Below are 12,677 nucleotides of genomic sequence, written 5' to 3' on the forward strand. Positions count from 1 at the left end.
CTGGGAGAAATCTGCAGTCAGTGAAGGAGGCAGGAATGAATGGATTCTGGTGAGACACAAAGATGTCTCCCTTCAAGTTCCTACACAGACATAGGATCCTTGTGTATGAGACAGAAAGGACAACTACAACTCAAATTAATCTCTTATTGCCCATATGGTTGAGTTACATTTATTTACGTGTGCTTACATACACACTTAAACCTCACATCAACCCCACCATGCATGTATGTCATTCCCATTTTATTTTTTTAAAGACTTATTTATTTATGCATAGAAGAACTGGAGTACAGGCCAGAGGTGCAGGGGCAGTGAGAGGATTCACCAGAGACAGTGGGGAGCAGAACAGGCAGATAGACAAAGTACATTACTGAGGGGAGTAGTAGGCAGGACAGGAGAGGTCTGCCACGCCATATGGGTCACCTCCCCAGGTCGGAGAGCAAACGCAGCTGAAGTTGCTGTGGCTAGCTTCGCAGTGGTGCTCTTTAACTTGTTGTGCCACCAGGAAGAGCCCTGTCATTCCCACTTTATAAAAAGAAACTGAGGTAGAGCTGAAGTGTCTTGTCAAGGCAACATAGTCATCATGTGGCAGGGCCAGAATTAGGCTCAAGTTCAAGGTCAATCAGTCATCAACAACTGTTCCCAGCCACTAACTAGTACCTTATAATCAATAAGAGGTCTCTTATAAGGGGCATCCTTCTAATTCAGGATGACAAGTCAGTGTACACATGATTAATAGGAAAAACAAGCTAGAGTGCCAATAGTGGGAATTCCTTCTTTCATTACTGTTCAAAGCCCTGTGGTTTGAGTCATGGGTCTGCATGACACAGAAGATTAAAGGAAATGATGACATGTAAGTGCCTTCATGGAACCGCAACTGCTGCTCAATGAGGGCATTTCCAAGATGACCACTGTTTCAGTATAGTGCCCTCAAAAATCAAACCAGATTGGGCCTAGAAAACAGACAAATTTGAGTATACTAACTAAATACAAGTGGCATTTAAAATAATATGCAAATTGCACTTGGGCACAGATGAAAGTACCAGGATTTGCCTTTGGAGGGAAACCTCTTGGGGAGTGTCACAGCCCAACTTAAAAAGAGACTTTGTCTCTCTTCCGTCCACTCCTAAAGCATTCCTGTGACAAGAAGCCTGGGAAGCCCAGCTCACCAAGAACACAGCTCACAATGCTGTGTTGCCCTAAGCAATACAACAGGGAGAGTTTGCAAGACCCAGAAGTCAAGGAAAGAGCAGCAGGCACAGACTGTGAAGGTACACTTACTCCTCCAAGACTTTCATCTTCTCTCCCTTCTTGAAAGACAAGTCATCTGGGTGGAGGCCATCATAGGGGTACAAGGCGATGACAATGTCTCCTTGCTCCTCTGGATCTGTAAATGAAGACCATCAACAAAAAACTTTAGAGTCCATCAGCAAGTTCAACAAATCCTCATCAGGTACAAAGGATGAAATGATGTTCTGAAGAGAGGGACAACTGGAATGACACTTTGGCTCTGTGCTGAGACTCAGGACCACAGGTCTATCGTCAGCACTACAGTCACATACTATGTGGAACGTGATACTTCAGCTCACAGAGAGCTACGGCTATAATTAATTCCAGTTCTGTATTCAGGAAATGATACATCTGAGTTCACAGCAGTGCTGTTCGCAAAAGTGAAAAGGTAGACAGACTCTAAATATCTAAATATCTGGCCAACAGGTGGGTAAATAATATGGTGTGTGCATACAATGGAATATTATTTGGCCTTAAAAATGAATGAAATTCTAATACATGGATGACCTCTGAGGGTATTATGCAAGTGAATTGAGCTGGATAGGTATTGCATAATTGAACAGATATTGATTGATTCCACTTATATGAGATTCCTGGAGTAATCTAACTCACAGAGATGGAAACTAGAGTGACTAGGAGGAGGAGAGGTGGGGAGAATTTAATGGGGATAGGGTTTCAGTCTGGAATGCTGAGAATTTCTTGAAATGGGTGGGGGTAATCGTATACTTAATGCCACTGAACTGAACTCTTAAAAAATAGTGAAAATGGTATATTTTATGTTACATATCTTTTTCTAAATTAAAGAAAAGGCATCCAGGTAAACTACTCTATAGAAATTCTATTTGTGGGCCCTCCCGAGTGGCACAGCAGGTTAAAGCACAGCACTAAGAAGCTAAAGCCACTTCAGCATGAGTTCAATCCCTGGCCCCAGAGGTGACCCAATTGGTGCAGCAGATCTCTCCTGACCTGCCTGCTGCTCCCCTCAGCAGTGTACTTGGTCAGTCAGTCTGCTCTGTCCCCCACTCTGTCTCAGGTGAATCCTCTTACCACCCCCACACCTCTGACCTGTACCCCAGTTCTGTGTGCATGAGTAAATAAAATCTTAAAAAAGAAAAGAAAAGAAATTCTATTTGTAAAGGAAAGAAATCACTATGTTGCTATGAAAACATACCTTTAGTTTGAAACCTCTGTCCTGGTAGAAGTTGAGATTCTGAAACCTAGGAGAGAATATTTGTTAGAACAAAATTTTTGTTTAGTTTTTCTTACATTCTGCTTGCATTGTACTGTTTTTCTAGCAGTAGCACATGAGGTTTAGATTTGCTTATCAGTAAGCTGGAAATAAGTGGAGTACAGAGAAGAGCCTGTAGAAGCTCTGTCACAACTAGTGAAAAGGTTCCTTGTTGGCCTGAGGTGGTGGGGAATGAGCAGGCTCTGAACAGAGGCTGTTAGATGTTTCGCTTATCATAATCCTACCTCTCACCTGGTTTCAGAATCCTAATGACTTCTGGATTCTGTTACTCGCCTAAATGACGATGCTCCCAAAGTCTCTGGTCCCTAATGCAGCTGTAAAGAAGGACTGTATCCAACAAACAAGCAGTTTTGTGGGGCTTGACGTGGCTCGCCTTTTTTCTTGCTCTCTCCTTGCTGTCCAGGAACCAAGAGAGGCTGCAGTTGCAGCTGGTGTGGCAACAGATACTAGCAGCAGCAAGAGATGGGGCCCAGGTGACAGTGAAATTGCTACTGGTCTCTGCGTTTGTCAAACTAGTTTCAAAAATTGTAGTGAGGGTTGTTATTCATATTGAAGGTCCTGAGTTTTCTGTGGCTTAACCTGCCCCTGTCATAGGACAGAATTCATTTCCTGTTATTTAAGTTGGAAGGCGATTTATCAGGAGATCTTGGAGGCACAAAAGGCCATCACTGACCTTAGGGAGGATGGGTAAGGCCTCTATTAAGGGCGGTACTATTGGGAGTTTATACCACAGTCATGTCACCTTTCTAGCTTTCTTTAATAAAAGTAACTTATGTAATGGGACCAAAACAGTTTGTACTGGAATTTAAATTTCTGATGAAAGTCAGTCCAAAATATCTCTAGTTCAGTGAGTGTGAGGAAGTTATGACATTTTCTGGTATCCAAAAATCATAGGTTCAAATTATCCTTCACTATTCATGCAAGAAACTTTATGCTGATTTTTAAAAACCGTTCAGACTTGCATCATCAGTATGATCGGTATGATCAATTTCAAATGATTTAGAGGAAATAATTAGAGTATGACAGAGTAAATCATTCTAAAAACAGCAAGCTGATCTCAAATAGCAAAGCGTTCTTCATTATAAATGTTTTAATAGGCTTTTTATAAATATATATACACAACTCATCTACCTTCACTATTATTCTAAAATGTTCTTTCCTGAGTGTGTTTTTGCATCAATTCAGCCTCACGATCTTCTCAGCTCCTCCTATAATCAATCTAGAGTGGCCATGTTTGGTGCACATTTGGCCAGAGTGGAAATTGTTAGCTATGGCCATGCACTAAAACAGAACAAAGCAGCTCATCAAAGGAGGTTACTGTGACCAAGGCTTGCACTGAGACACTTCAGTCTACACAAAGGAATTGAAAACTTGCAGCTATGTTCTTACTTCTGCTTTCTAAACTAAATTTTAACCTCCTTTATTCTTAATAAAGGAAAAACATGGCATGTATATTTGGACTGTTTTCTTTGTTTTTCTGAATAAAGGAGGTGTTCATTCATATTTTTTTAAACCCACAAAAAAAAACAACTCGGGTTTTAAAATATGTAAAATTCATACCACATGATTAACAGAAAAACTTAGATCCTTTTTATGAGATCTTTGAAGCCTATAAGAAATCTACTGTTACTGTCATTCCTTGTGCTGTTTTATTTTCTGTTAATCACAATTATATTACATATAGTTCTATATCTATAAATGTTTATGTAGGGTTTTAAAATACTGTATTTATATGTATTATCACTAAATTACAGGATCATAAATCTACACATTTTGAGTTATTTAATAACTTGCTGAATAAATGGTTTAATAGTATTTATTCTGAAAAAAAAATTAGGTATAATTAATAGCATAATATATTCACACTTTAAGGACAGAATTCAACTTTCAGTGGTGGACAATGTAATACAGAAACCCATTGATTTTAATGATGATGCACATCTTAAATTCATTAAATATTATAATGCAGTGCTACTTCAGTTAAAAATGATCAAAAAATGATTTGCAAACTTATATTTGCCAAGAGCAACTGATGTCACTTTCAGTTCTATCAATTGAAAATAAAGTTATTAAAAGTATAACTTTAAAAGAAAGGCTAACAGTGACTAATCAGTCTCAACAATGACATGCAACTCCATCTGTCACGCCCACAGGAAAACAGGGCACGTGTGGAGAGTGCAGGCAGGAGGGTTGATGACAACACTGTACTTCAAAATGCCATGACATTAAAAATACTGCAGACTAGAGAAACCATGAAAACTAAATAAGAGGTTTTAGGGGCCCTTGGAATAAACTGCTTCCAGTTCAAATGCTGATATCCCTTAGTACCAGACTATGGGAAGATATACAAGTATGCAGGAAGGGAATAGATGAGAAGAATGTAAGATCAGAAATAAAGTACATTTAAGGTTGTAATTATCTAAAAGTTCTGCTCCTCTCTTCCATGAAATGTAATATTAATTCTTCCTTTGCCAAGCACTTCTCAAAAGCACCAAATTTTTCATCATCCATATGAAATGTCTAGTATAGATATTTGTTCGTCTAAGGGTATAGGACAAAATTAGCTGCATTCTTTTTCTTTTAATTCTCTATAATAAGTCATGACAGCAGAATCTTTGCTATTTTAACTTATTGATGAGTGACAAGATGCACTATGGTATAGTATGATATAACATACCAGGGCTTCTCCCAAGAGGCCACTTTACTTATCTCACTACCTATCCTAAGTCATACAAATTTAAATATGTGTGTGTGTGTGTGTGTGTGCTTTTCTCCTTCTATCTTATGCAGAGACTAGGTCTTTGGACCAGTGATATGAAAAATGATTTATTTTCTATACATAAAAGAGTGACCAAAGGCCCACTGATTATGAAGTTGTGTCTGCTTATGCCTAAAATGCTTAATGCTACTTAAATGATTCAGTATAAAGCGTATCAAAAAAATTTAAGGCTCACAAAATTGACATCATATTTTTTTGCATGCATATGTTATAGATTTGGTATTTAAATTATGCAGCCATGCTTTGATCCTGCTGTGGGAATTCTCTCCTGAGACTATCTACTTACTGGCCTTTGCTGTTTATTGGACGTTGGATCTCTCACATAAATAGTTCGGTCAGTATTACGTACTGGTTGAGTCTTCAAATCTATTCCATCGTCATTCAGATTGTCTTTGCTTTTTGATTTTATACATCCCATATTTCCTGTTGAAATATAAAAGCAATGACATTGTTTTACCATTCTGGAACTGATTCAAGACACCAAAGTCTCTCCTTGAAAGGAGATTAAAAAGAGCATATTTCGATTTTTCATAGTTTAACAATCTCAAATGTGGATACTGTTCACAAATTGGTTTGCTTGTTGATGCCTTTGCTCACATCCATTCAACAACTACTAATTTCCTTCAGGAAAGTAGCTTAAGGTAATCCCTTCAAGTAACTAGTCCTAGAGGGCTAACTAAGCCTTTTAAAAGCCAAGAAAGGGATGGTGAGGTGTTCAATTGGTGAGGGAGGAACACCTTGGCACGTGCTGAGGAGTTCATGCTTGTAAACTTGAAGACAACACAATGTGCAGAGTGAAATGAGGGAGCCTGGGGCATGAAAGGCCAGCAAGATTAGGAGCTATAATGTTCAGAACTGGTGCCAATGAATGTGGCTTCGGGCCTGAGGAAATGGTAGTCCTTCCCCAAGTCTGAAATAAGATGAGGTAGGTTGAGGGAAGTGACCCAATGACATCACATGAGTGTAGGAAAGTCTATATATGATCAAAAGCAATGGGCTTCCCAATGAGCTGAGTGTGGACCCCAGAGAGAAGGCAGGGCTAGAGGTGATGGCACCGGCAGTCATGACTGGAGGGGAGGGCTCCTCTTCAGAGGGAGAACTATGGTGAGAAGGGGGTCTGGGCTTGACCAGGGCAGAATGACACGACTGTGCTACTGTTAAAAAGTAAAGAAAACAGGCCCCAAATAGAGTCCTTCACGCCTGGTCTCACCCAGACTTACTTCCTATTATTGTTTTTTTGTCTCTCCCAATCATTCTGGAGCTTTCCCAACAGCACTAGTGTTAAGCCCAGGGATAATTCCTAGTGATTAGCCCAGAGAGTCTCCCCCTGTCTTTCCTTGGGGGAAGGTGGCATTACGAAAATAATCTGCTTTTGCTAACACCCTTGTCCCACCCTTCATTTCTGTAGCATCTTACAGTACCAAGATGAAATTCACGAATTGTTTAAAGTCAAATTAGATGTCCACATTTGTGAATTACTCCTGAAGGCTAAACTCTTTCAGTGCTTTATTCAACTAATACTACGGTGTGTAAAGCACGTAAAACATGATGGGAACTGAAAAGATGATTATAGTAAGTGGAATTTTTAGGGGGAAAATATGTCCTCAATAAACTCCACAAACATATTTTAAGGACGCCACCCCCAACCCAGACCAGAGAGACCCAAGCCACCAAGAAACAGAAATCTCCTAAGGACAGTGTCATTGGAGGCAGGATGCTGGGACCTGAGGGTGGAGTTAAGCAGCCAGGTTTGATATAAAACCAGACATTGGGCCTTGGGAGAGCTCTTGTATTTTTCTAGCTTTCGCATGCTATTGGGGTTTCAGCTCAGCAGAACTGATAGGACACATTCACCAATTTATCTCCCTCTCTTTCTCCATTGGTTATTCATTTCTTCCTTTCCCTTTACTTTTGTAAATAAACCCTTTATTAACCTTTTTGTGTGTGCCTGCAGTTGCGTCTTCTTTTAGGAGTGCGGGTGAGGACCCACTGTCAGGCCAACCCATTTCATATCGGGGTTGTCCTTGTGTATAGCCCTACAGTCCAAAATACAAGTTAAAAACAAAACAAAATCCACTACATGCTCTGGTGGAAGAAGCATTGAAGCCGGTGTGCGCTGTTACCATGTTATAGCTGCTGCTGCTGCTTTTCACCCTGGTAACCCTTGAACCTCTATGGGTTCTCATCGTATGAAGCCACGAAAGAGAATTTGTAGACAAACCCTCATAAATATACTTTTTAAAGATTTATTTATTTATGTATACAGGAACTGCAGTAAAGGGCAGAGATGTGGGGGTGAGAGGATTCACTAGAAACAGAGCGGAAAGCAGAACAGGCTGATTAGCTGAAATACACTGCTGAGGGGAGCAGTGGGCAAGACAGGAGAGGTCTGCTGCGCCATGTAGGTCATCTCCCTGGGCTGGGATCGAACTTGTGCTGCAGTGGCTGTGGATAGCTTCATAGTGTTATGCTTTAATCCACTACACATTAACCCAGGGAGGGCCCAACCCCTCAAAATAAACAGAGGAAGCAAATATTTATTTAGAGAGTAAGGAAAAAGGAAAAATGAAAACTCCAAGGTAGAGATGCCAGGGGTGGGGCAAAGATGCCACATGGGCCAGTGTCTAGGGGATATTTACCTTTTCTCTCTAGTCTAAAATCTTGTCACCCTCTTTGGACTGGCTCTCTTATGGCTGAACTTCCCCAGACAGCTGTATCCAGCTTTATAGCTCTTATCACTGCTGTTGTCAAAAGTCGCTTAAAATGTACTGTCCTTGGGCCTCCCTGGTGGCACAACGAATTAAAGTGAAGCACTATCTTTAGCCACTGCAGCAAGAGTTAGATTCCCTGCTAGCGACATGCCCACATGGTGCACCTCTCCAGTCTCATATGCTGCTCCCCTCAGCAGTGTATTTCAGCAGATCTGCCTGTTCTGCTCCCCACTCTGTCTTTGGTGAACCCTCTCACCTCCTGCACCTGTGGCCTACATCCCAGTTCTTGTATGCATAAATAAATATTTAAAAAAATTTACTGTCCTTATTATTTACTAGCTTTACAATTTACTGTTCTCATTAGATCTCCTGGGTTTCTCTGCTCTTACCACAGGTGCCTCTTTAACCCTCCCGAAGTCCCTGCCTGCACTGTCCCTGAAGCTGCCAACTCACCCCTAGTTGCCCTAGTGTAAGAGGATGGTCCCCAGGGAATGGGGAGATTCCAAGTTTCCCGCCCTACCCAAGGGAGGGTGGAGCTGAGCAGGGAGGAAAAGATGCTGGAGAAGAACTGGAGTGGGAAGGAAGCAGGAATGGAGAGCCAGAAGGACACCTGGAGGAGGGACGAGGGGGCAGAGAGACATGTGAAGAAGCTGTGTTTGCCTTTTGGTCTAGACAGGTTGAAACAGATGTGGGTGAAAGGCCCGTGGGAAGGTCAACAATGACAGCTGTTATCTTGGTTTTGATTTTGTTCTTTTTCTTCCAGACTTGTCTGGCTATTTTTGATCTTTTTCTATGTGTACCTGCAGGAAGGTGTTTGAGACTTGTGGTGGACTTTTGGGCCTTTCTTTGGGCCGGTCCTGCTCGGGCGGGCTTTTATCCACAGGGAATGGGTAACTTTGGGTGCTTGATTTGAAAACTATATTCTTTGTTTTTTCTGTATTATGCATTAATTGTATTACAGTTAAAGGTCTCTATGTTTTCTCTTGATGTGGCAGATAGCAGAACCTAATTAGAGTAGACAGGTTTGGGGGTCCTGGGGTGCCCTTCTCCCTGCCCCTTAACACTAGTACTCAGAATTCCCAGCCCTGAACAAATACCAGATTCATTCAGATTCAACAGAACAGATGCCCTGGACACAATCTAGAAGATTTTGGGAGCTGGCTCTGTCCAGGTTATCTTTAATTCTGAAGCACTGCCATTTGGGGACCTCTGCTAGAACTTGCGAGAGGGTGGGCAGACAGCATAGCTGGGAGGGGAGTAGGCAATGCCTCGGGGGGAATTATGGGAAATCTCAAGCAGCCTTCTCTCTGCTAACCCAGGACTCTGTTGCCATAGCTCATTTCTATGTGGTGTCCTGCATTTCCAGTAGTTCTGCAAGTTTCAACTTGTTTATCACCTCATTAGTTGAAGTATGATGCTTCTAAAGGACAATCACACTTCTTCTGAAACTAGTGAGCTGTAGTTCCCAAAATAAAGGGGAAGCATGTACTTCTTGATTCAAAACAGCACTTTTTTTTTTATAAGCTAAAGTTTCTGTGATGGAGATGGATTAAAGTTGATCCTCAAATAAGAAAGTTTTAGAGTTGATCTGTAAACAAACAGGTGCTTTTATCATCGGTCCCATCCACTTCTCAACCCCACCCCCCAAAAGCTGGTTTTAACTGGATCAGTCTTTACAAAGGTGCTTTAGGGGCCTCCCTGGTGGCCTAGGGGTTAAGTCTCAGCACAGTCACCTCCTCAGTCTGCGTTCCATTCCCCTGTTTAGGGTCTAGGGTGCTAATAACCCACGTAAGATGCAGCAGACCTCTCCTGTCCTGCCTTCTGCTCCCCACACTGTCTCTGGTGAATCCTCTCCCTGCTCCTCTGGCTATACCCCAATTTTTCCACACACACAAAATTAAAAAAAAAAAAAAAAGGTACTTTAGAAAGGAGGGATGAGGGAAAAGACCACCCAGTGAGGAGGATCCCAAAACAAGGGAGGAGGCTGGAAGGTTCAGCCAACACCACCTCTCCCCACCCCACCCCACCCCCCAACTTGGGAAACCAAGTTGGTCAGGTCCAGACCAGTGGGCCTGGATCTTTCTCCCTCTTCCTTCTCTGCCCTCCCTCCCTCCCCAAACAGGTCTTCACTAATCACCCTTCTGAAAAATCCACCTCTCTGCCCACTTCTCAGCTCCATGCTCTTACTGCTCTCATTACACCTACATTGATCTCTGTACACAGCTCCCCAACAGCATCATCTCATGGGTGCCGCCTTCCAGCCTGGATCTTCACAACAGTATTCCCAGCTCCCCAAAGAGTGCCTGGTCAAGTAGGTGCTCTCAGAGTATTTACTAAAAAAATGAATGGACCACACAGCTCTGGCTGTAGCAAGGGCCCATCTTGATAACAATGAGCAAAGGGGTGAAAGCCATTTCAGTGACTATTTTAAAAGACACAGAGAGACCTACAGAAAAACTTCTAGAAAATGCAGAGACTCGAGAAACAAAATGATCAGATGAATCCATAACTTCATTAAAGACAATTAGCCTGGATATTTCAAGATCAGGGGGTGAGGGCAGTGGAGTGGGGGGCTGGGGAGGACTGGAAATTGAGACCATATTAAAAGACTTACCCTGGATGGAAAGGTTGGAGGGCGGGGGGAGCAAAGTGAGAGGAGTTTGATGAGGACATATAAGTGGGGTCATTGGGGAAACCTAAATATATTTGCACAACATATTAGGAAGTGACTAGGTTTTATAGGCAGGCAGTGGTGTGGGAACTGGGGAATCTATTCAATAACAGAAAGTAATCTTATCAGCAAATGGGCAAAGTATCTGTATGGATACCTCTCCAAGGAAGATATTCAAGTGGTCAGCATGTGACAAGACATTTTTCCTCTTTTATTATTAAGGATATACAAAGCAAAAGCACACCTGTGAGAATGGCTATCATCAAAAAGACAAGAAACAACAAGTGTTGGTGATGATGTGAAGAAAAGGGACCTCAGTCACTATCAATGAGAACATAAATTGATGCAGCTACTTTGAAAAACAGGATGGAGTCTCCTCAAAAAAATTGAAAATAAATCTACCACAAGATTCAGCAATTCCACTTCCAACAGTCTACCTGGAGAATGTGAAAGCACTAATTTGAAAAGATACATGATATATGCATCCATATACTCATTGTGGCACTATTTGCAATAGTCCAGACATGCAAGCAACTTTCAGTGCCCCTGACAGTCCCTCAGCACTGAGCTCCTGGGCTCAGGAGCAATTTTCTGCTCCATTTTATTCAGATATAACTGACCCATACCATGGTGTAAGTTTAAGAGATATAATAATAATCTGATTTGTAAATATATTGTGAAATGATCACAACAAGGCTAGTTAACACATTAATAATTTCATATAGTTATCGAAGTTTATTTATTTATTTATTTTGGATGGTTGTTTTTATGGTGAAAAATTTTAGGGGATTGTTCACACTTGCAGAAGGGCACAGGAATGTACATACTAGCATTATTTGTATTGTAGACAGAATGTCTAAATGTACATCAACAGGGTATAATTTACTAAATTGGGTCAAAGTGATTAAAAATAGATTTACTATAATTTGGACATTCTTCACCATTCATCATTATTGATTTAAAAATTATACATGCACACAAATATATTTAATGTGCACAGAAAAAAGCTGGAAAGGATACCCATCACCCCTGTTGGTTAGATTCTAAAGGTATAGATATAGACATAGACAGAGATAGAGATAGAGATAGAGAGATATAGATATAAAATTTTCTCTGGAAAATCCCTAAGGAAGACAGACATTATAACTTGCAAAATATTTTGGAGTCAGGACTGTAGCATTGGATTATTGAACTAAGATCCTGGGTTCAATTACTGTGTAATCTTGAACAAATCGTGTAACGTCGTAGGCCTCCATTTCCTTGTGTAAACACAGAAATAACTTTTTAAGGCCCATTACGTTGTTATACATTAAATTAGTTAATATTTGTAAAGTGGTACTTACAAGAACACTACGAAGAGTTAGACAGTATTCCCCCTCATCTACCAGTATAACTTCTCAGACCACAGTACAAGCCTAATCCTTAGGTAACACTGAATCCTATATACATTAAGGTTTTTTCCTATATATACTTACATAATTGGTAAATTAGACACACTAAGAGATTAACAATAATAATAAAATAGAAAATTCATAACAATATATTATATAATAAAATTTATGTAAATGTGGTCTTCTTTCCCTTTCTCTTTTCCCTCTGTCTTACTTTCTCTATGTTTCTCAAAGTATTTTATTGTGTGTAATATTTTGGGATTGCTGTTGACCATGGAAAGCAAAACCTCGGATAAGGAGATATCACTATCTATATATTTGTTAAATACCAAGAAAATGCTGTCCAAATATCAGTTTGTCTTTTAATATCAGAGGAAAAATAATTGAATTATGGGAAGCACAAAGAAACTCACCTATCCCAGAAAGAGGAGTAAAAGCTAGATGACCTGAATGTAAATGTATATAACTCTGTAGCTAAGAAGTGGGAGAAAAATGTGCAATGAAAGAGGTCCCTGATTTTTTATAAAACATAGATGTTGGTCTTCAAACAACTAGCAACAACAAATGTTGGCGAGGATGTGGAGAAAAA

The 12,677-nt window shown here is 40.6% G+C and overlaps 1 protein-coding gene across 2 annotated transcripts in view; it reads right to left on the reverse strand.

Moving 5' to 3' along the window:
- LYN (LYN proto-oncogene, Src family tyrosine kinase) overlaps positions 1-12,677 on the reverse strand; it is a 109,760-nt gene that overhangs the window by 51,888 nt on the left and 45,195 nt on the right. Inside the window, exons 2-4 of one of the 2 annotated variants that reach the window (XM_004679871.2) lie at positions 5,665-5,738; positions 2,459-2,504; positions 1,279-1,384 (exon numbers count right to left, since the gene is read on the reverse strand). In XM_004679871.2, the coding sequence (XP_004679928.1) occupies positions 1,279-1,384; positions 2,459-2,504; positions 5,665-5,733 (221 nt within the window). In that variant the 5' untranslated portion in view covers positions 5,734-5,738. Of the gene's footprint in view, positions 1-1,278; positions 1,385-2,458; positions 2,505-5,601; positions 5,739-12,677 lie in introns of both variants that reach the window. The other variant, XM_004679870.2, reaches the window with a different exon arrangement.

Source organism: Condylura cristata, unplaced genomic scaffold (genome assembly GCF_000260355.1).
Source record: "Condylura cristata isolate star-nosed mole 26May11 unplaced genomic scaffold, ConCri1.0 scaffold00009, whole genome shotgun sequence".
Lineage (NCBI taxonomy): Eukaryota > Metazoa > Chordata > Mammalia > Eulipotyphla > Talpidae > Condylura > Condylura cristata.